The sequence below is a fragment of the Anser brachyrhynchus genome (assembly GCF_964034855.1).
Source record: "Anser brachyrhynchus genome assembly, chromosome: 3".
In the NCBI taxonomy this organism is placed as follows: domain Eukaryota; kingdom Metazoa; phylum Chordata; class Aves; order Anseriformes; family Anatidae; genus Anser; species Anser brachyrhynchus.
The window spans coordinates 88,116,146-88,143,795 of NC_137696.1; the positions used below are offsets into that span (position 1 = coordinate 88,116,146).

A 27,650-nucleotide genomic window follows, 5' to 3' on the forward strand; every position below is an offset into this window, starting at 1 on the left:
CGTTAGAAACCTGCTGAGTAGCATTACCCTGCAATTATATCTTTGATAAAACTAAGTCTCTTTTTGTATATATATGTATTTCCTAATCTTTTCTAGAGAAGTATGTCAAAAAGCTTCACGTTTTGTATCAAAGTCCAATCGCAGTAATGAGGCTGAGCAGGGCTGTTTGTAATGACAGCTGCCTGTGTGATATTTACATTCAGCAGGGTTCGTGCACAGGGTTCTTTTAACCTAAAAGTGGAAAAATGCTTCTCGGATTAATGTTTTTACAAGTCGGTATTCCATTCACTGTGCAGAGATAGATGAGAGAAAAGACAGTCTTGATGATGTTATGTGCCAGAATCTGTCTTGTAAAGACATCTTTCAAACATTTGGCGTTGCAAAGCTTTTAATGTCTCTAAGAATCAGATAAGAATAGAGAGAAACTGAGGACATTGCAGCAAGAGCCAAATGCAAAATTGCTGAGGTTACTTCAGTAGGAGTGGAAAAGAAATGATTTCCCATTTTCTTCGGGAAACTTCATAGTTCACAACAGATTCATACTGGAAGCATAATTCCAACAGCATTCCTCAAAGATGTTTTATAATTACCCTTTTATCTTTCCTTCCCAGCTCTACAGCTATTTCCAGTCCCTGTGAATTTACTGGAAAAATGAATGCTGCTACAGCTACAGCAGCTTACATGTCCTGAGGATCTCTTGTAGTTTTCTCACCAAAGTTTCTTTAGATTCCAATTGATATGAAATAATTTATTGCTGTGATATGACAAAATAACATATATTTAATATGCAAGTAAATACGTCATTGCTGTTGTTGGATGACCTTCTGGAAATAGTATGAGACACTGGAGAGACTCTGGTTTATCCCTGTTTTACCTGAACTGCTTTTTCAAGCCCTAATCATTAAAAAACTTGTTGTATATCCCTGGGAAGGCACAATTACATGTAGAATAACCCAGAGTGAAAGTGATAATTTTAAATGAGCTTTTAGCTACCAATTATTCAAAAAGGAAAGCTAAGAAAGCCACTCAGAACTCTCCAAACCCAACCCTTGTTTAAACTTTTGCATTTTAACTGCCCAAGGAAAAAGCTCATCAATACTGTGAAAATAAAATAATGCTCAGAGTATAAGGTGCAGTACCATGACTCAGTATTGGAAATGATTTAGATGTAGCCACCTTTGCTAACTACAGTGCAGAAACTTGTATTCAGTCCTGAAAGAAGGCAGTTCTCGGAAGGGCAAGAAAGTTAGCAGCAGTAATAGCAGAGCAAAAGGACAGGGCAGTGCGTCCCCTCTCTCTCACTGTGCCCTAAATCAGCTAATTGTGCCGCAGCACTTCAGACTCCTGCATCTTAAGGGCTTCTAGCTCTGCAGTCTCTCTGGGAACATTTTTCTAACTCTTCTCTGCCTGTCTTTACTATTGGAAGGGTTTTCATTTCTGTATTTGCCTTACTGTTATTCTCTTCCTGTCCTAACACTCCCAGAGATGGAGAACAGATTTGCTTTCCCCTCTGCCTTTTACCTGTTTGAACACTTACTTGTATGAGTAACAGTGACTAAAGGTAAATTACAGCCTCTTGCTCTGCATCTTTTACACCCAGTAAATGTGCTGTTAAGGCGCTCAGGTAGCTTCAGCTATCATGTGGAGTAGACATTGAGGAAGACAGCACCAGGGAGACTTTCTTTACAAGCATATAAGCTGAGTGACATACAGTGTGGTAACAGTTGGGGCTGACTACAGGAACTGACACTGGGAAGCACGGAGCACCTCAGGAAAAATGGCTGTAATGATGTCTGCTGGGACAGCAAGTTTCATGGGGCTGTCTTAAGTCTGCAGTCTCTAATGAATGTTTCTCTGACATTAACGTAAATAGTACTAATCTGCACTGACCAGAGGTCACACCAGTTATGGAATAGCGCTCCTCCTGAGTTGGAAGTTCAGTGTTTTCTCTACCCTGTTTTGCTCATTGTCTCTTTCAACACTGCCCTTTTTACAATAGAACTTCTGGACAAGTGTTGAAGCATATTTTGTCTCCATTTTCTTTTATAGTGTTGCAATTATATAAAACATATGCTTTTTGATATTAGTTAAATACAAAGCTTATAATTTTATAATGCTGCAAAGCCCTTTCTTCCAAGAAATAATGACCAAGCAATGCATCTAAAAGAAGTACTTTGGTGTCAGAAAGTCTTGTTGGCTTTGATTCATTTTTATATGGTTTGTCTGGCCCTATTAAAAAGACTGTCCTCCTTTTGGCTGGGATTTGTCTCACCTGAATTTAAGTGTTCGACATACAAATTCAACAAAGGGTTTAGTCTGGGCTGCCTCTAGCACTTGGACAGGCACTGCCATGATTCATCTTGCTTGTTCAAAGCAGCAGGTCTAGGGTGAGATGTCCCACCATCGGAAGCACTTCCCTCCCTCCTTTCACCACACCTACGATTTAAGATGAGCTTTGAATGAGTATTTCACTTCTGAATAATCACCTTGAGATGTCTGAATGAATCTGCAGTGTTCAGATTACGGTAATTTTAACTCCAAGATGTTCGAATGCTGTGATGTATTTAGTGTTAGCTATGGCTAGGCCTATGTTAAGTAACAAGCTTTAATAATGATGCTCTCCATAATTAATATTTTACTTACTGGTGTTGCAGGTTTCATTACTTGCTCATGAGAAACCAGTGTTTCTTTTCTCTTGCTCAACAGTCTGTGTCGATAGGCCATTTAGAAGTATTTGCTTAGCTTGTATTAGTTATGGTATCTCTTGGACGCCATTCGCTTGAGATAAATAAAATGTGGGCAGTTTACACAGATTAAAAACATGTGATTTGAAACAAACATGCATTTAAGGAAAGGAAACATTTGGAACTTGTTAGCTTTGTGAGCATTTCTTGCAAATAGATGTAATTCTAATGGTCCTGAGGATCTATGCAAGGAAAAGAAGGACTTTATCTTCCTTGACCTCTGAAGCAGAATGATTGGCAAGTATTGGGACTTAATTTGTTGGAAAACAAGTGATCTCATGGTTTAAATGACTTTGTCAGTGAGTGCAGTAAGAATTATGAAGATGCAAATCACAGGGTATGAAAGAAATTTGGTTCCACATCGTTTCGTTATCATGAGTGTTTTCAGTAATGCGTTTACTCTAGCATTCTCTGTGCTGATGTACAGTAACATCTGTTAGTCAGAGAAGTCCAATTTTTAATAATTGTCTTGACAAGGCACAAAAAGATCAAGTAGCTTGCTCAAGGTCACACAGAGAGTGAGATTTAGTTTGTGTTTGCAAAGAAATATTGCCTGGATCCCAGCCTTTTTTTTTTTTTTTAAGCTGGCAGAGCTCATTCTCCTTAATATTTAGAACTTGTTCCATATAACACATGATTAAAGCACTTACAGCTACAGCTTCGAGAGATGCTGTTATTTGAGTTGGAACCTAAAGCACTTCTATTCAGAGTGCCAATTAAAGATATGAGATAGAAAAGTAAACAATGCATAATTTGGTAATATATAGCTCTAATCATATGGAAAAGCTAAACTTGCAGAGGATAGTGCAGCTGCTAGCAGCATAATAACTAATGTGCAGTATTTTAATCCAGCGTTTTCACATTTCTTTCATTCAACCTGGAACAGAAAAAAAGCCTGTTCTTACGTATCTGTTATTTAACACACCGAGCTGGTGATGTTTAAAATATGATACTTCTCATTTCTTAAATTTGCTCTTTACTTATAGAAGGATGTTTCACTTTGAGGTCTTTTGCTAATTAAAATAAATGTTCTCTTAAAGGAAAGTTTTGGGATTTTTTTTTTTTTTAAGTAGAATCTTAAAAATGTGATAGAATCTTCCATGGGAATAATAATAATTTCAGTCTTCTAATGTAAATTTAGGCATGTGACACTGCAGAATCTAAAACTTGTTGGGTGTTCATTCCCATTGCAAGTCCTTTGGCAAGATCACTGCTCAGGGGTCCAGCAGGTTGAAACAAATTTGTAACATCTGCGGTCACTTCAGAAAAGCCTTAGAATGGTGGTTGTAGTTCAGATTAAGGGTCCCTTTTACCATCTCCCAGCCCCAACAGTGGCCGAAAGCAGATGCTAGGACTGAGCAAGAGCAGGACAAGCCCGTGTTGGTACAGCCCCAACACCTCTGTACTCTCCCAGCTCCCCTGTCAGCTCAGGAGCTATTCTATTTTGTGATCTTCAGTGGTTGTCTCCAGTGAGTATGTGGCACACCTTCCCTTGTGATGATGCATGCAGACCTCATCTGCAACACCGCTTGGCAAGGAGCTGCACAAGTTTAGTGGCTGCCACCACCTCCACCTTCATGCTGAATGTGGCTCTTCCTTGCTTCGCGTGATGGCTCCTGGCTCTGCGTAGTGGAAGAGACTGTGCGTAGTTGATCCTGTCATCATGTTACGCAGAATTATAGAGTCACCAAAAGTTTTCGGGATAAATGGTCCTAGCCTAGCCTGCAAATCTCTGCAATGATGCCCAATTTTCTTCAGGGTGTATTTCAAAATGTTATTTACAGTCTTATCCCGGAGATAATTTCATGCTTTCTGGCTTGCACTGTTTTCAGTGTTTCACAACCCAGCTTTCCACCCTTCAGGTCTGTCTAGAGTTATTTCCATTTGGAAGCCCTACAACACACTGGAGTTTTCTGCCTATGCAGTAATCTCTAGGCTATGTCAGCAGGAAGATTCCATTTGAATTATATTTGATTAACTGATTTTCATTGTTTTAGTGTCCATAATTTAATTTTATGTTGAATCTCCTTAATTAAAAGGAAGTATGCTATGAATATAAAAACTTGGGTCCTCAAATATTACAGTGACAGGACTGGAAAAGTGTAGATATTTTTAGTAAGCTACTATTCCAAATACAAACAATTGTAGTTCCTTGCTGTATTTCTGTGCGCCGTATCAATTCCTGTTCCCTGCAATTGGAGCAGATACATCTGAAAAATTAAATTATAGTGGAAGTTCCAATAACAAAGAATCTATTATAGTCATAAATCTTATCATGTGTGAATCACTTATTTCCTCAATATTCAGCTTTGTGACATTTCAGGCTGTGGGGAGGAATTTGGCTCCAGTGCCAAATAAGTTGGCAGAAACAGCCCCTAAGTGACCTTGGGCATTCATCGTCGCATTGTGTCTGGGCACCAGGCTGACTGATGTGCTTCTCCATGAGTAGAAGCAGAGAGCACTGTTACAGGATGGGGCATGTAGGAGAGGTTGAGTGAGAGAGGGGTGGCTTAATCCAGCGCTGCCGCTGAAGAGATGCTTGTAGATGTGTAAATGTGACCTTGGCATTGCAGAACATGCGTTTATAAATGTTTAAAAATGTTGCCTGCTTAACTTTATCCATTTGTACACTTGGATGCTGAAGAAAAAATGGAAAAGGACTGGGAATACTGTGTAAGAGCCTCTTACATCAGAAAGGAAGGGAAGGGAAGAAGGTAGGTTGATAAGTAAGTGCTGCTGGGGAAGGTGATTGGCTCAAGCAGTGCAATGCAAGATGACTCTTGTCCAGAACTCTCCTGAGATGGTCAGCTGGCCAAAAAGAAAATTGTACTTTGTTGTTTGAAAATGCGTTGTGCTTTTGGTAACAAATAGTACTGCCAATCTGAAGTGTTCCAAAATTGTGAATCAGGCTCCAGAAATCACAAGATTAAGAGGAAAAGGAGAATTTTTAGAAAGAGTATGCAGCTGAAGCTCTTCGTTTCCTGTTTTTCAAATCTTTACTGTGCATTACGGACATATTTTCAGCTTTCTTCCACATCCTTGAGGAATAACAGGTACCCTTAAAAATTGAGATTTTCTTCATATAACATGACTTGAAGAACTTGGGCTTTGTGGAAACTACTGGATATCAGAAACCTTGATAATACATTCAAAAGGTTTAACAATAATGAATAAAAGAAAACAGAAAGGCCTCAGAAAGATTATACTGCCTGTCTTAGTGAGTTGACTCACATTGTTACTGAAATTAAAGTGAGGCTAGCCAGATGAGAAGAGATTGCAAAGATTTTATTGATTAACCTTTTGCAGGGAATATACATCTCATTTTTCCTGGTAAAACAGAACAGTCTCCAAAGGCTGAAACGTGGTGATTTTGAAAACGCTCAAAGGAGAATCAATGACAGGATTTATGGCATTCCTAAAAATGCAGAAAATAACAAAAATGTGGGAATGTTGCCTCTGTCACTTACACAATACTTGCATTTTAATAGTATTATATAAAGAACTTATAGGGTAGGAGCACGAAATTCCCCAGATCCAGCTAAGATACATAGTTTTCTGTTTCCAGAATTATCAAACTCAGCAATATTTCTTACAGACAGCCTGGCAGAACAATGAAGAGCTGTATAAGGATAAAATTATCTATTTTGATGACAATTACTACCCTGAAGTTCAGAAAATTTGGAGGCACATTGGAGCTAAGCAAAACCAGCTTAGGAAAAGGGGTAAGGTCCTTCATTTCATAATCCTCACAACTAAGATGGGTATTATTCTATAAGAACAAAAGGTTCTGGAGAAGTATTGCCAACACTTGACAGTTCAGGCATTGTAATCCTTGAAACAGAAGCAGCAGAAAGATTAAACATCCCATTAGACTTCTTAAAGCAAATTCACCTGTATTTTGCAAAAAGGCAGGATGCTTGAGGTACCTCAGGACTGCAGAAAGGGAGAAACAGAAAGAAATGAAATACAAAGTCTGGATACTCCACTGTGTCTGAGGAACAAAAAAAGGACACCCAGAAGAGGATGTATAAAGCTGCTTTTTTCTAGGATACAGTGTTTCTGCATCCAGACCCTTGGAGGAACTTCCAGCAAACTTCAGGCTGTTTGGGGTTATGCATTATCTGGCAATAGACTCAAGGGACCACTTAAGCAGCTGGGGATCACCTCAGAGAAATACTGTCTCCTGGGGAAGCAGTAAGAAGAAGGGGAGATTCTTAACCCAAATTCTCATTTTCTAGTGAGTACAAGAGCACTTCTTTATAGCCATGCTATTTCCTTGCAGGCTGGCTATGTTGGGCTTAAAAGCAAAATCTATGGGTCATGGAGCCACGCTGAAAATGTGGGCAAAAAGCTTTACAAACATGATGTTCTTCATTGTGCTACCACAGCAGGTTTAATAGCCAGATGTTAGGGAGGAGTATTATGGATAGTAGGAAGGGAAATAACCGACAGGGTGAAGGTATTAAAAAGACAAGGCTGTATTTTGGGTAGGATGTGCAAGGAGCTACTGATAGAAGGGGAAAGAGGCAAAGGAAAATAGGGGGTGGATAAATCAACCCCAGCTATTTCAGATTTGCTGTCTTCTCCCCCCTTTAGTTCTTATTTTGAAAAACAAAGGAGAAAACATCAGCAAAAAAATGTAAAATATATTGCAACATTCTGAGCTGTTTCCTTTTCCCATATTCTTTTACTACGAAGCAAAACTTGTTCAGGGAACTTTCTGGGAAGGTAATTCTTTGCCTACTTTACTGTCAAAAATAGTAGTTGCAGCTCTCAGCCTACTAATCTCTCTGAAGCCAGAGAGATTTTCTGCCCAAATGAGTTTTAGCTCATGATCAAGTGATTTAAGTTACTTGTTGATCCTAGCTGAGAGTTTTCACCAGGTCTGGATGGCTCCATATCTGGAAAAAAACCCATAGCCCTTCCCTCCTTCATGTGGGAAAGCAGTTGTGGTGCTTTATGTCCTTTAAATTAGTTTATTTTGGGGAAAGTTAATATGAATATATAGATTTGTAGAAGATTTTGTGACTCAATAATGAAACACAAGTATTGATCATTAAAAAGAATGAACTTAAATCTTTGTAGGGCTATGGTGAAAGAAGCTGTGGATAGTATTCGCATACAAACAATTTAAAGGGCTGAACATCATAGAGCAGCTACAAGATTAAGTGCTGATTAACCTCTCCAGGTGTGGACTTCTAAAACTCAGATGCCAGGAAAGAGGAAAAATGCATGAGATTTAGGCAGCAGGTTGTGGGCTAAAACTTCTGAAAATCCTCAGCCATGCTGTAACTATTTACAGTGGTATGAATGCCAAATTAGCCATGCACTGAGCTTAAGACACAGCCAAGCAGCCATAGGGACTTTAGGGCTGAATAGATTCGGCTTTGTTCAAATATAGCTAATACAAGCAACACATCTGTTGATGGTTAAGGAAGCCTCAATGTGGCTGGAAGACAATATATTGTAAATTGTATGAGCAAATTATTGTTGGCTCTGTCTGTTACTATGACAGTAATGGTGTGTAAAATATGAAGCTATATCCAAGGTCAGGATGGACGGTATCTCACTAAGATACTAAGGTTTAACTTTCAGTGTCATTCTGTCCAAATATAAATTCATGCTTACTGCATTGCTTAATGTGGCACAGTTTAGGTCTCTGAAGACAGAACAGAAAATCATGCTGTGTTTAATTCTCAGTTGATTTATTTGAAGATAAGAATAGATGCAAGTAGCCCTGTATAGACAACAGTTTCATATGGAATATTTACCCCTGCTCTGTATGATCTTGACATAACAGTGCAAAATGTACAGAGGCATTCTGCTTATGTGAATTTAATAGATGACATAACTTATTGATGCTAAGATTCACTTGTATCTGAACTGTCAGAAATATGAGATCATCCTTCTTTCTTACTTAAGTTGACCTTTTCCTCTAGAAACTATTTTAATCATAATTTCCATTACAGTTCTGCTTTAGGCATTATGTACATGCACGAAAAAGAACATCTCAAAAGAAGTATTCTCATCTCCTTTCCAAACCTGAAAACACCACATATCCTGGGACACGTCAGGTGGAAAAGTAAAGAAAGAAGTGGGAACGAGGTAAGCTGGCAACTGGTTGTGAACACTGTAATAAGTAACAGTCTTAGCACCCCAGCTGAGAATTGTCAAGCATACTTGACCTAACTTGCTCCATAAATTATTGACCTTACTTTGGAAGATATGCTCAGTTGCTTTTAATTTCACTACCACAGCCTAACAGTTGTTTCAGTTTATTTTCAACTGTAATATGTTTGGTAACACATCCAAGGAAACCAAAGCAGAAGGGTGAAAGCTTGAACAACTTGATCACATAAACATGTTTTCATTTTGAAGCTATTATTTATGGAAATCCAGGGAATATTTTGGGTGCCATATTCACCCTTCATGGGACTTCCTTGAAGGTCACAGAGTTGCATGAGAAGGGGATGAATTTGGCAGTAGTTCTGTGCAGGGACTTTCATTGCAGGCTCTGGTTAACCTCCTTCCTCAGAAGGGGTACACAAATAAAGACAACAACAGCAACAAACACCAACAAAGAGTCTAATAAAACACTCCCTATAAGGAGGAACTGTTGTGTTATATACGTTCAAGGCAGCCTCCTTCAGTCTCACCTTGGGAGGAGCTCAGTACTGAGATGAGATTTGACCAGATAGTGAAAAACAGCTTGTAAAGAAGACTGGGATCCTTTGGGGCAGAAGATACTAGAAGTAGCTCAAATTGGAAATTGCTGAATCTTGTATCTGAATTCTAGAATGATGATTTAAAACAATCTACACAAACCCATTCATGGAGTAACCTGAGTAACTTTGGAGCAGCTTTGCCAGCACTGAGCGCACAAAGACTAAGCCAGGGCCTGAAAAATGAGGGGTTCACAGTATGATTGTGGGGATTACTACCTGGTTCTTTCATGTAGCTTTACAATAATTAATTTTCCAGGTAGAGTATCCTAGTGACTTTGTCAAAAAGCTGCATTTTTAGTTTAGCAAAGCGTAGGATCCACTCTCCTTGAGGGGGGCTAGCAGTCCTACAGGACTCCATGGCAGATACTGTCCACCATCCGCTTTTTTAGCCTCAGAGCAATACCTTGGATAGTTAAGCTCTTCCATACCCAATTAAATGCCGAAGGCCTGCATGAACCCAGCCTTACGCTCACTGCTTGTCAAGGCTCGCCCTTTCTTTGTGGTCTCAAAAGGGGTTTCTAATGTCTTTTCTCACTTTGGACTTCAAGCTCATGTGCAAACTTGCTACAATCTGTCGTTTATGCTTATTTTCCCCCTTCTTCTACTTTCTGCTGTCTTTGTCTGGCTGCTCCCTCTCTTTCATCCCTTGCCCCCACACTTCTCTCGATCTCCTCCTGCAGGTGAATGCCCTTTTTCCTGAGGTGCCAAGGCAGGATGTTAGAAAAGGCTTTTAGTTTCCTTCTGTTCCTCTGATCCACTGGCACCTGTAGTCCCTGTGGGCCAAAATGGTAAGCACCAGAGCTGGGCTCTAATCTGTTCTTTTAGTGCCGTTTATGCTATTTTACCCTAAACTAGAAGCCCTAATGGACAGGGTATAAAACACTTCTCTGTAGTATTTTCTGTGGGCTTCCCAGTATGGTCCCTGTTACCAATCTAATCTTCACCTGCCTGACAGTCCTGTGCACAGCATAGAGAGCACTGGTGAACCAGTGTTCCTAAGGGTGGTCCCATCTTCTCTTCAGAAAGGGAAAATGTCCCTCTCTTCACCTTTGTAGCTCTGCCCTGTCAGCAGCTTCTGCTCTTTGCTTGGATTTGGCTCAAACAACCTCAGTCTCCAGGTGGTTTGTCCAGCCCAGTGATGGAATCACCAGGCAGGCTAGGGCATGTGTGACATACTGAGCGGTATCTCAAGAGGTAGCAAATATGGGCTTGTTTATTCAAAGGAAATGAAATACAAGATAATGAATAAAATTCATTGGTTTTCGCTTACAAAAATATGCCTGGTAAGATTTATTTGAAGACTAGATCTTTGTCTGTGTTGTTGTTTAAAAAAGCGCATGGATGCCAGAGTTCCAGGTATTTTTTTAGGATAAGTTCATGAATTCTTCAGATGCGTCTTTGAAGCTTTTCCAAAACTTTTGAAAGCATAAGTAATAAAATTGGGTGGGTTCGGTGCCTCAGATGGAATCTCCTAGACGTAAAATCCATCTACTAAGGTGTTTCATATTTTCTAAAAGCCAAAACCGTGCAAACTGCAGCCCAAACTACGAGGTGCTTGTTAAGTGTAGGCAGAAAACAGTGTCAAATGTTCTTTAGGCTGCCTTTCATAATCACTTGTTGGCTCCACTCCTGCAGGACCTCCTACAAGGAGGTCTTGGCCATGTTCTAAAATAATACATTTATCCATAGGCAGCAAAGACTACAGCTGCAGCCTGCTGTTTGTGTGAGATTTAGACACAAATGGAAAGGTCTTTTAACTTCTCTGAATTCCTCATTAAACTGCTGGTGTGATTTTCTGCAGCCACCTCAGCTGAGAGTAGCAGTCCAACAAAGAAGTGCTGGATGAGACTGGCATCGTATGCTTCTCTATGAAATATGGAAAACCAGGAATAAACTGGGATCCCCCAGAAAGAAAAAGCTGAAAAAGTGTTTTCAAGCTGCTGTGCAGCAGGGACTTTTGCGGAGGGGGCTCTCCAGCAAGGGGCCGATGGTGAGAAGTTCATGGAAAAACTGTACCCTCAAAACACTGCATGTTTTGTGGAAGCTGTTGACTTAAAAATATATATATATATATATAAAACAAAATTGTTTGTATTGAAGTCTTATTCCCTAGCTGGGCTTTCCCCTCTTCAGATCTCTGTTTCCCCCATTCGGATCTCTGGGAGCTCAGAGAACACAGGATAGGAATGTCAGGGCTGGATATCTATGAGTATGATTACGAACAGGTTTATTTGTCCAAGGAATAATGAAAACCAATGGCCTGAAACTGAAACCAGACAAAGTCATGTTGGAAATAAGACACAAGTCTTTAACAGGGGAAAGATTAGCCTTTGGAAAATAGCTGCTGTGGGGAGCGTTAGTGTCTCCATCTCTGGACATCTTCAAACGAGAAGAGAGCCCTGGCACTAGGGCTGTGTGCTGTCTGGCACTGCCGGCCTCAGCAGAGCCCAGTGCAGGCACCTCAGCCAAGCACAACCTCCTGGACCCAGCACAGGAGTGCCTGGGTGCGATTTAGAGCAGGTCAGGCTATGTCATCAGTTGTGAAACTATTTGAGAGTGTCCAGAGGAGGGCCACTAAGATGGTGAAGGGCCTAGAGGGGAAGACGTACGAGGAATGGCTGAGGTCACTTGGCCTGTTCAGCCTGGAAAAGAGGAGGCTCAGGGAAGGCCTCATCACAGCCTACAGCTTCCTCATGACGGGGAGTGGAGGGGCAGGTGCTGATCTATTCTCTTTAGTGACCGGCGATAGGACCCGAGGGAATGGTGTCAAGCTGCAACAAGGGAAGTTCAGGCTGGATATCAGGAAGAGGTTTTTCACTGAGAGGGTTGTCGCGCACTGGAACAGGATTCTCAGGGACGTAGTCATGGTACCAAGCCTGTCAGAGTTTAAGAAGTGTCTGGCCTGTGCTCTTAGTTGTATGGTCTGATTTTTTGGGTAACCCTGTGTGGTGCCAGGAGTTGGACTCGATGATCCTTGTGGGTCCCTTCCAACTTGGGATATTCTATGAGTCTATGATTCTATGATCAGTTGAAGTGCATCCTCCTAGCCTTCCGAACGTGGGATGCTTCGTAAGGAAAGTAAGAGCATTGAACTTCAGTCCAACTTGAGACTGACAGGCTTACCGCTATGACATGGTTGCTTTCACTAGATGTGTAATGGCATAGTTAAAAGGTGTAGGAAATAGTTTTATTTACAGTCTGCTAAGGTGTGTGAGCTTTTGAAAGCAGTTTCTCAAGGTTAGCATATACCTGGTTTAAAGACATTTCCTAAAACAAATATAGTTAGTTTTGTCATATTTTTTAACACTACAGCATGACAGATTTGCTACCTGTTCTTGTGAAGAGATGGTGCATTGACTAAACAAAGAAACTATGGATCTGCTGTCCATAGGTGTGCTGTGCAGTGCCCTGCAACACGTTCGGTCCTGCTGAAATGGATGGGACTGGATGTCTAGTATTAATTATGAGGAAGGTTTCAGAGTCAGACTGGCAGTGAATATTTGTTGCTCACACATGACCAGAAGCATTTTACATTTGAAATATACTGTCTATTTTCAAAAGCTTAAAATCCAAAAGATCCAAGTTACCAAAAAATCCAGAAGATCCAAAGTGCCATTGTCACAGTGATTATTCTGAGACAAACTTGGGGGGGGCTCTGAAGAGGCCAGAATTGTGTGTGGGGTGAGTGACAGCTGAAGAGTCATCCCTGCTACTGGAGAAGATAATTAGGGAGATAATGGGTGAGATGAGTGGTGAGGCCCTGGCACAGGTTGCCCAGAGAAGCTGTGGATGCCCCATCCCTGGAAGTGTTCAAGGCCAGGCTGGATGGGGCTTTGGGCAACCTGATCTAGTGGGTGGCATCTCTGCCTATGGCAGGGGGATTGCAACTGCATGATCTTTAAGGTCCCTTCCAACCCAAACCATTCTGTGATTCTATGATCGTTAGGAAAAACAACCACTTATGTATTGAAAGCAACTGGAACGAGAAAGCAGTTTTTGTCCTAACATCCCTTGAAAAGAAATGTGTGGCCATAACACTGTCTTGGAGGTGAAATCTAGAAGTGTGCTTGGTCTTATTTATTGGTACATTGAGTCTTTGCAACCACTTCATTGCTCAAAAGTTGTCAGTGCTGGCACTTAAGAGCATGGAAATATCATTTCTTCTGCCGGTGCTGATAGTGCTATTTAGAGCTATAATGTTAAGAATATCTGGGATACTGCTGATGCTTTTAAAGTGGCAGTCACAGCCAGTATTGCATGAGCTGATGATGGCTTTGTATCTGAAAATTTTTATTAGATGGATTGTTGCATTTTAAAACCCTACAATTTCCATATGTACTTGCAGAAATATTTTGCTATATAAAGTGTTTTTTTAGGGATAAAGTCATCTGGTGTTCCCCTGACCATGGAAGGGCCATGAGAGTTAAATGGCCTAATAAAGATTTTAGAGTCAAAATGATAATTTTAATGTAGAATTGGGAAGTGAATTGTGGTGAGGAGTATTTCTCTTAGTGTGGACAGGTAGATACTGAGCCTGAAAACTTTGTGCTGCTAAGGAAACATTATTTGTGGAGGAAATAGAGAAAACCAGCAGTGGTTATCCACTTCAGAAAACAAATGAAAGAAAGTGTTGTATATAGCAAATTGTCCATGTGCAGCAAATAACTGAAAGGGAAGAGATCTGCAAGACTTCACTTGGCCTTGGTATATTGGTGTCCCAGAAGAAGTGAAATCTGCCTGGGAAATTGTGGTGGAACACCTATGTGAAGGGGTGACTGTTGGTGTGGGTTCAGTAGATGCACCAGTCGGGAAGGAAGGAGAATTCAGCCACGCAGCTGAGGACATTACTGAAGGAGGCTTTGGAAGACAAAGGTTGTAATCAAACTGTACCACTAAAAGGCACTGTGTAGGAGTTGAAGTGTAGGTGTAGAATTGAAGGAATAGGAGTTAAAGTGCTCTGTGTGGCTCAATGTCTGCTGGCATAATTATATTGCACCTTCTTGTTCAGATTCAGTAGCATAAAGCATTCATCACATCCTAGTCTATAATACTGTAGAGAGCTTCTCTGCTTTGGTAAGCATTTACGACAGGTTGTCCTAGAGGCTGAGCACATTTCAGCAGTGGATGGAGCGGTCCCTGTGTACATTGGCTATGTATCAGTTTAAGTTTGCAAAATGCTTTGGAATCCTTTGGGGCAAAAGGCCATGCAATGTAGGGCCATTATCATGTTTGCTAAGAAAGCTGGGTTTGGTGCCAAAAATGACAAAATCTCCTTTAAGCTTTGAAAGTCTATAGCTAGAATCCACATTAAAATAGTGCAGGAACAAGGCAAAATGGGACTGACTGGTAATTTTATTGTTGCTTTGGCTCTGTCTCTTCCTGATGTAGGCAATGTTGATCCTATTCCTTTTCACCTTCTTCCTCTGGGTTCTCCAAAGTCCGTGGCTATAATCATGGGGTGGACTTGGCAGCGGTGTGTAGGACCTGGAATGTGTTTTTCCAGCAGCCGTGTCTGGATTTGTGGCTGACTTCTTTGGCTGACGCCACCGCTGGCCCTGCTGGCAGACAGATCTTCTTGGGGGCTGTTTTGGGTTCACAGTGCTGTCAGCTCACTTTGTGTTCTGCCCTGGATGCCATTTTCCTTGAATCACACTTTTTTTTTTTTTTTTTGGAAGACTGCATTTGTGGACAAAATTCCTCATATGAAAACACATGATATGGCAAAAATCTTTCCATATTTCAGGGCTCTTGTAAATGTTTCCGTGTGAACCAAGAGTAAATTCACACATTTGCTCAGAAAAGTAACTCCTGCTGCAGACGTGGTCATTTCCAAATAAAACTGTTTGGCTGGGGAATTCTGTGGGAATTTCTGTCTCTTGTATTGTGGTGAATCCCAATTCCCATGACAAAAAACGCCCTGTAGTGCCCTTCACTGAAATAACACCTCGATCTGCAAAGGTATTTAGGTGACTAACCATTATGTAGATGCCTCATTTGCACTGACTCACACGAAGTGCACTAACTACTTTTAAGGCTGTGGGCTTAAACTCTGCACACAGGCAGCGCCCGCAAGTCATGTTGCTGATGCCAGCTGGGCAGGAAGGATGCTAATTCAGTCCTAGATTTCCACCTGATCACTCCTTTGCTGACTGGTGGCTCTGCAGAAGTTTTGGTGTATTGCTGTGAGCAGTTTCACCAGAGGATGGGGTATATCCATTCACAGTCAACTGAAGGAACCTCACTGGATCCCAATGAGAGCTGTCCAAGTTGTTGCTTGGACAATTGTTTGGTTTTTCTGAGATTTTGAAACATATTTTCGTCAATCCACTTTTTATTGTGGATTTTTTTTTTTCATCCTCAGTTATTCCCTTTCCTTTCTTTTATCTTTTCTTCCTTTCTACCTTCCATTCTTTTACTTTCTAGGTTCCTTCCTTCATGGATAACACTGAGAAGAAAAAAACAAACAAACAAAAAAAGAAAAAAACAGGAAAGTAAGAAAAAAGCTAAAAAAGAGAGGAAAATGGTGTAAACCCCAAATCTTTCAATTTGGAAAACAGGGCTCATTTTTAGAAATGCTTTGAACAGAAAATGCTCTTACCTTGATAACTGGATCGAGGCAGTAATTATTCTCCATGTATGTCAAAAATGTTTTTGGGAAAAAAGGATTTTCCCTTTTATCCTAGAAGCATTTTACCTTTTGGTATCTGTGCTCCTTAGATGAAGTTATGAGCCTGTGCTCCAGGCCACATTGGCACACTAGCAAAGTTCATATGGCTGGTACCATCTTTCGACTGCGGGCCCTGACTTTCCCACTGTCCACACAGCAGAGACACTGGTTTATTCCTGGGCTTTTCTTCTCAAATGAGCCGGCTTTGATATAAGGTCCTTTCTTACACTGCTGAGCAGCTAACTGACTAGCATTAAGGTCAACAACCATACCTCCTTTACATGGCTGAGCTTGATTCCAAGTATTTCCAAAAGAGATATATATGTAGAACATGTTTTTGGTGGGGATCATTCCCTGGAGTCTGTCTTGAGTACATTTTTATCTTTTGCACCTTCTAATCCATCTCTAAAACACAGAAGTAAGACTAAGAGGGAATTAGTAAATAACAATATGGATTTGTGTAAGAGTAGTGGGAATATCAAGTTCCTCTTTTGAAATAAATGGGAATTCCAGCTTTTTAACAGGGAACAAATTTTTCTTGTTATAAAGGGAAGGCTGAGCAGCAAAGGAGAAGTACAAAATAACATTTATTGAAACTGCAGAGGAAAATGGGAATCCCTGACTGGGATGTATGCGAATATAATCCCTCTGGATTACAACCACAGTGATTTATACATTCATTAGGTAGAGACATGAGGATGATGTAGTAGAATACAGTGGTTTTCTGACAGTAATTCCAAGTTTGCATGCCTCTTAAACAATGTTTGTTTGTTTTTAATATGCAGTGCAATGCGGTTTTATTCATGTTAGAAGTACCTGACAGAAAACACCTTCAGGAAGTGTTTATGAGGAAGGTACACATAAAAATAGTGCATGGTTTGCTTTACTGTTTTAGACAAGTCAGGCTAAGTGACATAAAGTAACTTATTCAATTGAATAAGACATCACTTGTATTTTGCATTTTGATTTATAAATATCATAAAGGAAAAAATTATCAAAAATAATAGCTGGCAAGCTTTCTTGCCAGCCAGCCCTAGATAGGTCCCTATATCTTTCTTTCTTTTTCTTTGTTTTTCTTTCGTTTTTCTTTCTTTCTTTCTTTCTTTCTTTCTTTTTTTCTTTCTTTCTTTCTTTCTTTCTTTCTTTCTTTCTTTCTTTCTTTCTTTCTTTCTTTCTTTCTTTCTTTCTTTCTTTCTTTCTTTCCTTCCTTCCTTCCTTCCTTCCTTCCTTCCTTCCTTCCTTCCTTCCTTCCTTCCTTCCTTCCTTCCTTCCTTCTTTCTCTCTCTCCTCTCTCTCTCTCTCTCTACCTCCCTCCCTCCCTCCTTCTCTTTCTTCCTCCCTCCCTTCCTTCCTCTCTTCCTCTCTTCCTCTCTTTCTCTCTCTTTTTATAATATATTTTTTAATTATTTCAGTGATTTGTCCAGTTTGCTCACAAGGATACTAGGAAAAATAAAGTTGCTGCTGCTTTCCTTCAGATACCTCTCTCCAGTTAAGAAATCTTGTTGTTAGTCATTTCTCCTAGTATTCTCATTTTATACTTCATTTGGAATTTTAAGTTACACCTTTTTGTTCCACACTGGTTATTTATTCCTTTCATTGGTGTTTACACTCTTCTTATATTTGAAGTGGTTAACATATGGCTGTTGGACATTGTACAGACAATCAAACATCGTTCCTTTAATCTCTCCTCATAAATCAGCTCCTCCAGCTGTTCAGTCATTTTTACTGCTTTCTTTTCACATAGCCATCATTCCGTTCCTCTCTTTCTGATATTGGAGTGCCCAGAGCTGTGCAGAGATTCCTGCGTATAATCTCCTCAGAGGGAGGCAGAGTGGTTTACTCTCTGGTACAGAGTCTGTGACCACATGCACAACTAGCTATGAATTCTGCTTTGGGTTGCTGTCTCACATCTGATAATTTGGTGCTTTCTTACACTTCTGTCATGCTGGTTAATTCTGGAACAGCATCTTGGACTGCCTGAAAGCTTGATTTAATAAATTTGTAGTATTTAGAAATTTTAGGAAAGGTGCTGTCGATTAGTGATCAGAGATTTGCATAACAAATAACAACACATAAGGGGTGGATGTGATATTGCAATGTCAAGAAGAGATGTATAAGGAACAAAAGTTGTGATGTTACTCAGGAAGGAGATGTAGTATTTGCATACACTGGAGGATAATTAGTAATATTACTGGATCAGAAAAATAAGCTGGGAAGGATCTTAAGGCATCACCTAGTGCATTATCTTGTCCAGAGGAAGGATCTATTGTAGCTAGGTTGCTCCTGATGGGATTCTTTCTTGTTATTAAGAATGTCCACAAGGGAAGTTCTGCAGTTTCTACAGGAAGTCTATTACAGTATTTACAAACAGTCCTGCTAGAAGGCTTTTCCTGTTTTCCAACCTGCATAGTTTTGATTTTCAGGCTTCTCAGGAGTATTAAGAGTTGTCTTTTTTGCTACTTTAAACAACAACAGTGATGAAATATGGGACTGGGACTTGGGTGCACCTGTTCCTTGCAACAAAAAGAAGACATAAATGATGAAAGAAATATGGTGACTGTGTGGCCTGTCATTATTAATCTAGTTCTCCAGTCACAAAATATCTGAACAGCCACCATCAGTGCTCTTGAGAATGACTGTCTGGGAGGGAGATGATGACAAGAAGTACTATTAATTCAACAAGAAAGGCTTTATCCATGCCAGAGTCCCAGCTGCTGGCAAAGATGATTGCAGTAGTGCTGTGCTGATTTGCACCAGCTGAAGGTCTACAATCTCTGAGTTTGTTTGAAAAAAGACAGAATTGTGGTACAAAATATGCCTCAACTCCTTGCATGTATACCCACAGTTTCCTCTGAACTAACTAAACTTCACATGTAAAATACTATCAATTCAGAAATGTCCTTTCAGTTAAAAATAGCAGTGCAAGAGGCAAAACCTGCACAAGCCTGGAAATACTGTAAGAAATTATTTAATTTCAGGGGATATTTAGAATCACCTCCTCCCCCCCCCCCCCCCCCCCCTTTTTTTTTTGGCTATAAATACATTGTAATTGACTAGTGGTTTTATTGATGCTTTGATCCCATATTCTAGCTAATGTCAGGAAATACAGGAAGAGATCATGGAGCAAATGCTACCCAAGTCTAGAAAGTGTTTAGTGGTCTGGGAGATCATCCAGACTGGATTTTCAAAGCAAAGTATAGCACATATCTTGAACAACTCAAAAGTATTTCAGTTCCCCTCGTAGTATTAGCATTTACTGAAAATGTAGTACAGACATCCACATGGGCCATGTTTGTCCAAAAAAGGACTCATTTGATGAACAAGTAAACACACTTTTAAAAGTAAATACTCAATTTCTCAATTTTGAGCTGTTGTTACTGAAGAAATCATGAGTTTTTGTTACTGAAGAAATTGCGTGCCATACTTTCTGCCATTTGCTGCTCATAAATGTACTAGTTGTAATATCCTCTGTTACCAGGATGAGCCTGGTAACAACAAGAAAATGTTTCCCCAGGTTAAAAACTAGGAAAACATATAAGAAATGCCTGATACCTCAGACAAGGGTACCACAGGTAAGAGTAGTTCTTTGGGTATGCATCAATCAAGTAGGAGCAAGACCATCAAATATGTCAAGAGTGTGCACTAACATCCTCCCCAGTGTTGCCTAGAAGTCAATACTGATCTTAAAGTCTAAACACTAGTGTTGGTAGAAAACAGTTCTTTTTCCTTCCTCAAATTGAACCTGAATATATAATTTAATTAGAAGAAAAGAGTATTCTTTTTACTAACTAAACTAAAATTATAAACCTTAATAGTCTGCTCAGAATGATTTTTTCCACAACCCCCTTCCAGTCAATCAGCCTCCCTGTGGGGTTCTTTGGGGAAACAAGTAGTGACCCAAGGGACCTCAGAATCAGTAAAATCAGACTCTGTGGAGAAAAGGGAGGAAAAAAAAACCCACTTCAGAATCAAGAATTTGTCATTTAAAATGACCAGTATCTAATATGATAATTTCTTATGTAACATGGGATCCAGTCACCTGAGTGATGGAATTGCTGTTATTTAAGATGACACTTAGAAAAACTGTATAGAGGATTATTTTGTACCACTCAAATTGCTTTAAGTCCACAGCTAAGAATGTGTATTTCTGTGTATTATGAATTGTGTATACTTATGTATATGAGTATATAATGTATATGAGTATATAATTATATATTATATTTTTCAAATGTCTTTTTGTGTTGGTAAGCCCATGCCACTACTGAATTGTTTTAGCTCTAGTGAAATACATGGAGATGACAAAGAAACTAAGAGTTAAAGCATCTACTTCTAATAAACTAGGAATTTTTTCAAGGATAGCATATCTAGCAGTATGTACCTCACTAAAAACTAATGCTCTACTAGTATTTAGTGTACAGTTCTGTTCTCTGCCTCTATTTTACTGAAGTTTTCTGTTCTAAGGGTAAAATTTCTCTTCTGTAAATTAAGCATTTAAAAAGTGGGTTGTCAATGTCTAAGCCAGTCAGCTTCATATCCATATGTATTCAATGGAAAGAAATGAGCCTCCCAGGGGTCAAATGTTAGTATTTGGTCAAATACAGTGTAAGTATAGTATATATGCTAGTGTAGGTCAAATCTGTCTTTTCCTAAAACAGGATCACAGGTTGGAAATGAACTCTGGAGTTATTCTAGCAGCTCAAAGACAGCTCAAAGACAGGCCGGATGGACCAGGTTGCTTGGGGACCTGTCCAGCCTGGTCTTGAGAATCTCCTGGGAAACTTGTTCCAGTGTTTCATCGTCCTCCTAGTAGAAAGTTTTTTCTTTTTATGTGACTGTAATTGCTGATTCAACTGAATTTCAGCTTGCATCTCTTGTGTCTTGTTTCATGCCTGTGCATCTCTGAGAAGAGGCTCTGTCTTCTGTAACTCCTCCCATAATGTAGTTACAGACAGCAGTAAGGGCACCCCCAGCATGCTCTTCTTTAGGCTGAACATACCCTGTTCAGGCAGTCTCTTGTACATCCTTGTGCATCAGCCTCCTGCCCACCTTGCTGGCCAGACTTAAACCAATGCATCCATGTCTTTGCTGTACTGAGGAGCCCCAGTACTGGTGGGACCAAACTAGGCCCAGTACTCCAGGTGCAGTATCAGGAGGGCCAAATAACAGCAAAGAATAAGAATAACTGGCTTCAGTAGCCCAGCTGGGTAGTGCCAGCTCCCTTGGACAGGAAGCAAAGTCCTTGATCAAGCAACAAAATCATGGTTTTCAGTCTTTTATTCTTTGCTGTTTTCTGACTTGTATACTGGTTTTAATTGTAGAGAGGTTCATGGCAGAGAAACAGGGCTGTATGATCAGCATGGTCACAAGCAGGTAGGTAGTCAGTAATGTGGATCATGAGAAGCCTTCTTGTTCTTCAGAGGTCACATACTGCAGTTTTGTAGGAGCTAACTTTTGACATGAAATGTGATTAAATCTGATAAAGATGGCAAAGTTACTTATGTCTTATGAACTAACACTAAAACTGGGGAAAGAAGGGGGTACAGAAGGCACCTGTAAAGTATTTAGAAGCACTTAATGGAAGAGTCACCTGCATGAAGTTCTTCTGCTGTTGCTCTGCAATGCTTTTCTTTTAGGGGCAGTTGTACTCACAGGAGATACACACTCAGGGCAGATGTTGCCCCTACTACAGGTTCTTCCAATCCTCATTGTGTCCCGAATGTTAGACTGTGTGGTTGGTTGGCTGATTTGTCTTAGGTTTTATACATCAAGATTGCAGTGAAAGTCAAAACACGTGTCTTAATCTAAGCAGAGAAAAACAAGGCAGTAAAGCATTTTCCATCCTAAATCTCCTAAAAAGAGTAGTCTATATATCATATATTTGGGGGGGTTTCATCATCACACTAAATGGAATCAGAAGAGGTATCTGTGAGAGTGTAAAAATAAATCAGTGAAAAAGAAATAGTTTATCTCATGAACATCTCTGCCAGTGCAGTCCTTCCTATAATATATGTTGTAATAACTATTCCAGGTGATTTTTGCCTGCCAGGAGAGAGGTGTTTCCATGGAGTGTGCAACCGCCGAGGGCCTGAGCAGCTCCCAGCAAGGGCCAGGGATGGATTCCAGGTGACTTTAATGCCTTTTCAATCCAGGTCTAAAGCCTACAGTTAGCCTAAGACTACAGTTAAATAAGACCTTCCTGTGCTTAAATGCCCAGAACCGCTATAGCAGGCAGTGCCAGATTAGCAAGGCAGAAATGACTTTATAGATCTTTAGGCTGCTGTAAAACTGCTATAAACGAATCTTGGCTACCTGTGAGCTCCAAGAGTACATCTGGTAGCAAAGCAGGAAGGCAGTATCGAAACTGTACCCTCTAGCTAGAGGAGGGAAGGTGGCATTAAGCTGCTATTGCTGCTTTGAATTACCAAAGTTCCCCTTCTATGGAGAACCATCAGGAGAGAGAGCCTGATGGGTTTCTGGCTCTTTTGCACCGATGAGGTGGCAAAAAGCAGCTGGAGCAGACTTGAGAACCAAGCTGTACAGCTCATTTCATTTAGCACACTAATATATTTTTTTTCCTGTTTCTGAGCTGTACAGAAAATGGCAAAACTTTCGATTGGCTTTAATTACACAAAATGTAACTAATCACTCATCATGCATTAATTACCAACAGATTTTTGAAGACACTTACTGACATTGAATGATTATGTAGGAGATGCATGTTGCTTATAAAATGGATAATCCTCAATAAGTTTATTTCTTGCAATCATTCTGTAATTATTTGACACTATCTATATTTAGGTTTGGTAGCATAAATCATAAAATGCTAAATTATTATTTAAAACAATATTTTAAAAGTCAAAGCTATGTAAGCTAATCCTACAGAAATATGTCTTCAATAATCAACTGGGATTTTTTTTTAAAGTGCAATTAGAATCTTATTAAATCTAAATTAAAAGCTTATATGAAAAACAATTTAAAAATAGATATTGAAACCTAAGAATTCACACTCTTCAGTGTTTGCTCCTATTACAATGCACACTTAAGAATTTCATAATTTTTTCCAGGTGGACAAAAACAAAAAGGGTTTAAATTTGTAGCTAGTTTCAGATTTTAAAGTAAACAGGCTATTTGAATGGAAGGACGTGGTTTGCCCTGTTGTACCCATATGAGAACATTTAATTTTAAACACATCATAAAAATAAGACATTAACATTTCTAAGCAACTTTATGCCATTTGAAGGGAGATTTTATTTTCATTTCAGACACTGAACTTGACAGACACTGGACTTGATTTTTCCAACATGCAAATTCTAGGTCAATGATAGTCACAGGGAAGCAAAACCAAGGACATGGTGGGAAGGCATTCATTTTTGCAAAAAGAATTAAAGTGAAAAAATCTGCAGAAACCACAGGGTATTAGAGTATAAAGTACAGTGAGTGTGCTCAGTCACTGGAGTGATGCTGAGCTTGATGCCACTGGTTAAGCCTAAAGCCATGGTTTGCTCTCCTTGCTTTAATGGAAGGGCAAAAATCCCAGCTCTTAGTTATTGCTAAGCCAGTTTTTGGTCACTGCTTGCAAACTGGGCTATTATGAGGTTCTCTTACTATGCCGTTATGTTTATACATTGAAATCTGTGGTTGACATTTCTTCTATCGTATCCACAGGGCAAAAGCAGATTTAGACATAGAAACAGAAAGGCTCCTGCAGAGAAAGCAGCAAGAAAGGGCAGCTTATGAATTCTTTCTGAGATTGCAAAGAATTATGTGATATATGATTTGTAGTCACAGGCTGTGCCTCTTGAGCTCAGATGTTCATTAGCTGATACTCTTCCATCCTGACATATCTAATGGGATAACATAATATCTATATGACAGGCATGATTTTACTGACTTTCATTCACTGCTAAGTAATGTTGAGGCTTTCTGAAAAATTTTACCATCTTTACTATATGTTCCGTGAGCACAGAAGTCTCTCAAATATCCATTGTTCTCTAAGAATTGTCTTTGGTAACTCAAAGGGTGCTTGCTTGATTTTCTGGAAGATAATGAGCTCAATGGAAGAAAATCAGGCTTACTTGAGCAGGGTGTCCGTACAGCATTCCAGACAAGTTGCAGTAGGTTTTCTGAAATGTAAATTCTCTCCACAGCCACAGGATTGGATCATTCACCTGCTTACCTCTGGTGAGAGCAGTGAAGTGACTGGTACACATTTTTGTTCTTCTAGAAGTTTGTCATAACAAAATGGCCTGAGCTGGTACCCTATCATCAGGTATCATATCAAGGTCTCCTCCTCTGCAGGGGGAACTCTTGCTTTCCTTACTGGACCTATTGAAGCGTACTGTAGAAAATACTGGTGTGAGTATCCATCAGCATTGAAAAGACTTGTGTAACATAATCCCAAATGTTTTTCATGGCCTGCTCTAGCTACTGCAATGGATAGGTTTGACGTTTAAATCCTTCTTTGGTCTGTATACTGGAATCCTCATTTTCTGCTTTACGGGACTTACATTACAAGAAAGGGTTTGTAAAAAGTGGTTTTCCATCTTCTTGATGGCCTCAGAAGTCAGTTACAGTTACTAAATGCAGATTTCCCAATTGAAGTATCTACTTATGTAGAAACAGCTGATGTGGTTTAAGTACCTTTTTGATCCTCTTCTGAGGCTTTGGTATGTGTTTCAGGTAAGGGCATAAATATCTTACCATCGTGCTCATGTGGAGGCCAGCAAAGAGTTCTGCTGGCTATAGCATTTGTGAGATGAGATGCATGCTCTGTTCTTTTTCCCCAGTCTGTGGAAACTCAAAGCCCAAAACAGTGGATAAAGTCATCCTTGGGGCAGTGCAGGTGGGCCAATCTTGAAGAGCCTGTTCAGGGAGCTCCAAAATTAATTTGTTCTTCCACTTTTCCAGAAGCTCATAGTCTCTATTGAGTACAAAGAGACTTTAGATATCCAGTTTAGTCGGTGTTGCTTTATAGAAAAATAAATGCATATATATATTTTTCAGGCTCAGTTCTAGTATTGTATGCACTGACATTCTACTTTTAAAATGGCTTTTGTATGGTGTGTATCTTTTGGATTTCTTAAACCTTTCATATACCCTATGATTAAAACCCAGGGAAGTCAAAGGAGTTGATTCATTTCCAGATCAGGTGTTGTTGCTTTAACACTGTTTATAAGGAATGAGCAAAATGCTCCTGCTTCCCTCTTCTCATCCTCTTGCTGGCATAGACGATAGGTGAACATGAGCTGTTGATTCGCAGGGTTTTATTTTTCATAAGCTGTAATGTGAGAGGGCTGTGAGAGAATGGGTCAGTCATTTCAACCTCTCTTCAACATTTTACCTAGTGTGGGTGTGTCAGCATTACAAAGGCTATCTGATGTCAGAACAGATGAATTACTCAGGGATTTTTCAGAGGCTGAAGAGAAAATCCTTTACTGGCTAAATTATCGGTCTTGTTCATTTATGTATTTAAAAAATGATGAAATTAAAAATGCAGTATGAATGCAGTAACATTTTTTTTTTCAACTGTAGATTTGCTTTTGCTTCCTGATATGTTTTTCTAAGTGTATATTTGTACTCCATCCCTAGAATTTCCTGTGGTTTGAAATTTTTTTGCCGACATGAAAACAGTTGTGATTTGAAAAGCAGAACAGTGTTGAAACTGGTAATTCATAAAGCAGTTGAACTTATTAATATGGCTCAGAAACAGGATAGTAGTAAAAGGTGCCATTTCCTATGTGTAAATGGAAAACCTATGAAATGGAGGGCTGGGAATCTCTTGTGATTGCAATGACAGAGCATTCAAAAAGCAGGACCCACTCACAGGGACTCATTTGAGGGATTCTATGTGAAGTTTGTTTGTAAAAGGACTGCTGTAGATGTAACGAAATAGCTAAATGAGCCCTTAGAAGCTGTCTCTTTGGGAGCCTGTTGTTGTGTTTCCTCTGCCAGACTACAGAGAGGAGGTGTGAAAGCCTTGCTTCCTGTCTTCACCTTGCCCTGCATTCTATTAGCGTTGGCTTTTTATCAGAGTTGTAATAAGACTCTACTCAGTGTTAGGTATTTTCAATAACTCTTCCTGAAGTGGGGTGCTGTGGGACTCCTGGGCAAAGCATTCAGCTTCCCTCCTGTCCCCTTCCCCCCACCAATAAATTACACTGGTCAAACACTGCTTGATATGACTCAATGCATTTATGGCCAACTGCATCTTAATGGACATTTCTTTTTGCCAAGCAGCAATGTCCCCTTCCTTAGTTAGAAGCATGTTTTTTCTTTAAGTTGTTTGAAATAAAAGGGTGGATTCCAGAGTCCCTCATTTCTTTCTGCAGACATCGCATCCCTGAAGCGTAAATTTATCACCTGTTGAAGGGAAATGATTTTGTGGGAGCCACTTGTTAAAATATTGGCACCATCTCCCTGGCTGGGCCACCCATGCAGTCTGGCTGCCCGGAGGTGTTTCCATCGGCGAGCGCTCCATTATCGGCTGTAACGCACAGCACTTCCTGCCCCTTCCAAACTCAACACATGATCGGGGACCAGCGTTTATGGCATTGACCCATTAACCACACTCATCCGTTCTCCCATTCAGGAACGAAGTGGCTTGTATTTCAAAGTGTTAATGTACGTGGTGGTAGATGAGGGTTCCTGTTCAGATAGGGCTGCTCTGTGCTGGTGGCAGATGCGTTTTTCAGTGTTGTTGGAAGAGCTCAGGAGAAGGCCAGGTTGAAGCTAGCCCTTGAATCCATGTATGGAAAGGAAAGGTAGAAAATCTTTTTTCTCTCCACATGATGTCTGTCTATAAAGCAATACTCAGCTGTGGAATGTTGAAGAAAATTTTATTTCTGCACTCTGACCTTTAAAGGGCCAAGCACAGCGAAAGGCATACTCTTAATATTCCTTGCTTTTTAGTAAATCAGTCCTAGAAATAAGAAACCATACTGCCTTGAGAATGGAAAGAATAAGGAGGTGGCAGAGACCCCACAAAGACACTTACTTAACATGGATCTTCTGGGCTTCATTTTAGGTAGGTGCTGCAGTGAGGAGTGGGTGTTCTTCTGAGGCTGCGTCTCCTTGGCACTTCCATGGGGGTGTGTAAAGGAGAAGCACAAGCTCATCTTGTCCTCTCTCCGAGGGCTCTTGGAGGAGCTGGAAGATGGTGTTTGTAAAGTGGAGTTTTGACTCAGTGGAAAAGTTAGAGTATTCTAATGTTATTGTCATCTAGAATTAGGGGATAAAGACAAAATATTAAAAAGTGTAAAGGAAAGAAATTTTTCTTGGAAAAAAAGAATGATGCTGAGGAAAAATCTTTCAGACATTTATGGCCAAAATGAAGTAGTTCAGTATTGTGAAAGGAAACAGTAAATTGAAATGTCAACTTACAGCTGAAACCATTTGTTTCAAATAGTATATTTAAACAAAAAACATTTTCTGAGGCAGATGCAAAGCTAAAAATATTCTTGAGACATAAACATTGTATAAATTCTAAGGAAATCAGATTTCCCAATAAAAACATTA

At 39.9% G+C, this 27,650-nt stretch overlaps 1 protein-coding gene across 1 annotated transcript in view; it reads left to right on the forward strand.

Moving 5' to 3' along the window:
• The first annotated feature begins 5,226 nt into the window (after positions 1–5,226).
• The window catches only part of LOC308193089 (uncharacterized protein), a 75,427-nt gene continuing 53,003 nt past the window's right edge, over positions 5,227–27,650 (forward strand). Inside the window, exons 1-3 of the mRNA XM_080587324.1 lie at positions 5,227–5,797; positions 8,714–8,849; positions 22,165–22,259. Of these exons, the coding sequence (XP_080443450.1) occupies positions 5,703–5,797; positions 8,714–8,849; positions 22,165–22,259 (326 nt within the window). The 5' untranslated portion in view covers positions 5,227–5,702. The remainder of the gene's footprint in view (positions 5,798–8,713; positions 8,850–22,164; positions 22,260–27,650) is intronic.